The 3772-nt window shown below is 50.1% G+C and overlaps 1 protein-coding gene across 2 annotated transcripts in view; it reads right to left on the minus strand.

Annotated features, from left to right (window-relative positions):
- The window catches only part of MFSD2B (MFSD2 lysolipid transporter B, sphingolipid), a 38722-nt gene extending 37364 nt beyond the window's left edge, over window positions 1–1358 (minus strand). The window contains exon 1 of one of the 2 annotated variants that reach the window (XM_023924323.2): window positions 1081–1358. In XM_023924323.2, the coding sequence (XP_023780091.1) occupies window positions 1081–1122 (42 nt within the window). In that variant the 5' untranslated portion in view covers window positions 1123–1358. The remainder of the gene's footprint in view (window positions 1–1080) is intronic. The other variant, XM_086875698.1, reaches the window with a different exon arrangement.
- Between the last annotated feature and the right edge of the window lie 2414 nt (window positions 1359–3772).

Below are 3772 nucleotides of genomic sequence, written 5' to 3' on the forward strand. Positions count from 1 at the left end.
TGACTCAAAGATAAATGCTAGTCTAGGTTTATCTGAGAAACAATGAAATGTAGCTAGTGAGGAGCAGCTTTTGAGTCAGCTTTTCTCTCAATGTGGAATTAACACTGGTAATGTTTCTGTTCTGTGAGTGACCAAACAACTAGCTCTTGAAAGCACGAGTGCGGCCGTCACGGGTGGCATCCCAGGTCCCTCACACCGAGCATCCTGAGGACTGGCTTCGGGTTTTTTAGTGACATCAGCCCGCCCTTGAGTGGAAGAAACCAGGAGCAGGGTTTGTGTGCAGACACCTAGGAAAGGGCGTATTAGTAAGGTGGGATACCGTGGTGCTTTCTCAGGATATTCCTCCAGCTGCTGGCAATGTAACTCTGGGGAATTCCGTGAGACAAAGACGGTGTTATCTGTGCAACATATGCAGACTTATGCCATGAATTCACACAGATGCCTTCCAAACACAAAAACTCAAGCCCGAATAGGACGTTCCGGGTGTCTGAAGAACTCCATGGGCTGAATGTCCCCCAACATGCTGTGGAAGCTTCCTCACCCGCTGTGTTTGGAAGCTGTCCATTCCCGGTTTCACCTGATGTTCCCTCAAGAGCCATGGAGTTGAGGAGTCCTCTCTCACCCTCACCTGCCTCCCACTCCTCCCGCGACCAGCACCGAGTCTGAGGGGGCAGCGTGAGATGCCCTCAGCACCAGAACGCACTCCTGGAAATCGGGAGTGTCTGAGGCTCCGGGGGAGCGAACCCCTCCTGCCTCGGTCCGGGAGGCAGCCCTGGAGGGGACAGGAGGTGGGAAGCGAAGCGGCTTTTCTCTGGCACGGCGGCGGCCAGCGAGCAAATCCCGCGCAGTGCATTCCAGGGAAAACCCCCCGGAGCTGCGGCGCTGCCCGGCCAGCGCGGAGGGGCGGCGGGAAGCCTTGAGGAGCTATTCCAGGTCCTCGCTGGGGCCGCGCACGGAGCCCCGCACAAACCCGGGCTGCCCCAGCCCCACCGGGCACCCGCGGCGGGACCCCGCTCTGGGCTGTGTCCGAGGGGAGCCCCGAGCCCCCCGACAGCCGCCCTGCCCCTCGCAGGCCCCTACCTTCTGCTCGCCCGCCGGGGTGTCCCTCGCAGCCCCCGCCATGGCACCGCGGCCATCCCACCCCGTGCGACACCTGCGCGCCCGGGGCGGGGCGGCGGAGCGGGGCCGGAGACAGCGGGCGGTGTCCTCGCCGCCCTCTCCCAGCGCCCTGGAGGGGCGAAGGCGCCGGCGCTGCCCTGAGGGCCGGGGACAGGGGAGCCCGCGCCCCGCCGAGTCCCCACACAGCGCACCCTCCGTGGGGAGAGCAGCGGGGCACTCGCGGCGGCCACAGCCCCACAGCGTGCGGGGCTCGAGGCACGGGGCTGGAGGGGACCGCGGCTGTTTCCATCCAGCCCCAAAACGCCACCTCTGCCCCGTGAAGAGAGAGATGCGCGGTTTCCCGATAGGCAGGGATGTAAAACCATGCCGGACGGCAACGCTGGCAGCTGGACGGAGAGCACACAACACTGGCGAGCCGGGACACGCCGCGGGGAGAGCGGCTGCTGACTCTTCCATCGGGGTGCTTAGCCATTGCAAGGGGCTGCTCAGGGAGGCGGTGCAGACACCGGCCCAGAGAGGTGTTTAAGGGAAGCCTGGATGTGGCACTCAGTGCCACGGTCTGGTTGACAAGGTCATAGGTCGGAGTCGATGATCTCAGAGGTCTCCGGCAAGCTCATTGATTCTGTGATTCTGCTGCCTCCGAGCCAACGCTCTTATCTGGGATACACGAGTTCACCACCACCCTGCCCCCTGGGAAAGTGCTCCTGCACGCATGCTCTGCATCAGAGCAAATACAAATTGCAATTTAGAGTAGGAATCCTTTCAACAGTGAGGTAGCCTAAGAGAAGAGGGTTTAACGAAGCCAACAGGACTTGTGACCTGCTTGTCTTGGGGAGATGATGACTAATCAATCTCTACACCCAGGGCTTTTTGGCGTGACGGATTTGAAGGGCTCTGCTACTGACAGGGTCACCTGGTGGGTCCTGGGCTGGTGCTGTAAACCATGCCATGGAGTATTGACATCTAAATCCCGTGCAGCCTCACTTGGTAAGAATAATTATAGCAAATTTGCAAAATTCCAAAAGAACAAGGCATTAAAGAATTTTCAATACATTTTCTAACAGAAAACTGAGATTGTGGCCTTAACACACCTTACTGAAAACTCTCTGAAGGGGGTCTCTAGAGGCTGATGCCAGAGGAACTTCAAAAGAGATGGATTGCCCAGTACCAAGCTAAACACAAGGTATGCGTCTCACATTCAAAATCAACATTTCAGTTGTGTTGTCTTTATACACTGTCTTCATAACACATTTAATCCTTTTTACCTCTCAAAAGGGAAACTACATAAAATATTTCCTTCCCTTATTCTCTTGGCTGTTTCAGTTTTGCTGTAAAGTATCTTTAGGCACAGTCTTTACACAAAATAGCAAAGGCTTGTGAAGAAACAATGAATAACTGATGGTACTTGTGTGTTTCACAAATTCTAGCACTGATCAAGCCAGTTATACTGTTATTTGACCAATGCACAATTGATGTCTACAGACAATTAGGTAACTAATCAGTCTTTACAAACTTGACCAAAACCAACTGGATTTAGGAAAGTCTTCTCATTCCAAATTTTTTCTCCAAATTAGGAAATAAGTTATTCAATCAGTTTGTTGCCTATTTTTAAAGGCACCTTCTAATCTAGCATGGGATTAATGCAGCCAGCATCACTTGACACTTCTCAAAGATTTTCCCTCATTTTCTAATTAATATCTTGACACTTTCAAACTGCAAATGCACACTCAAGTACACCATAGCTACAGTCAGACAGTTGGTTTTAGTAAAGCTGTCCAATCTCTTAAAATGCTGGTAGCAGACATGAATCAATGCTGACATACAAAATACTTACCGCTCCTTCCAAAGGATAGCAAGGAAAATGGATTTACCTACTTCAAAATTTCACACTCCCCCCTTTAATTTCAATCTTACACTATTAATTTCTTCAAATCTCTGTGCTGCAAATGCATGAATAGTAGCACACTGTTACTTTTGACATTTCATGCACCTTTTAGATAGAACAACTGAACTCACCATCAACCACGTGTACTTTTTACTACTAAGTTTTAGATTAAGACAAATTTGAAAGCACTAATTAATAAAATTCCCTGATCAGGAAGCTCTGGGAACTTAGGGTTGGAGCTGTATCTGTAGGTGGTTTGTCTTTTCAATTTTACTAATGGATTTGTCTGCACATTTATTTTTGTTTTTTATATGGGAGTCAGAGCAAGAGCAAAGAAAATTTAAGTGTACCACTTGCTACATGAACCTGAATGGCACAGTAGCACTGGAGGTTTATAGCACTGGAAAGTGTTTAAAGGCATAGTTGATAGAGATTTGCTTTCTGAGGACACTGAATAGATATTTGCCCAGTTGAATTTCATTTCAAACACACCATGAGATATGCTAAACTTATATCCCTGGGAATGAAGGAGAGCACAACCCTAGTCTGAAGTCTCACTACTTTTTAGAATACAAGTTGTTCCAATTAAATAATTTTCTATTTAGAACAAAACCAAGAAAACACAAAAGAAGTACAACCCCAACAACCATCCTTTGGCACAGGTAGCACAGAGGACTCAGGACTTACTGAAGACCCTGGAATATGTCTTATTCGGAGACTTTAGCTCCATTCACAAACCCACACGCTTAGTAAACACAGTACAAAATA

This window comes from Cyanistes caeruleus, chromosome 2 (genome assembly GCF_971803275.1).
Source record: "Cyanistes caeruleus chromosome 2, bCyaCae1.hap1.1, whole genome shotgun sequence".
NCBI classification, from domain to species: domain Eukaryota; kingdom Metazoa; phylum Chordata; class Aves; order Passeriformes; family Paridae; genus Cyanistes; species Cyanistes caeruleus.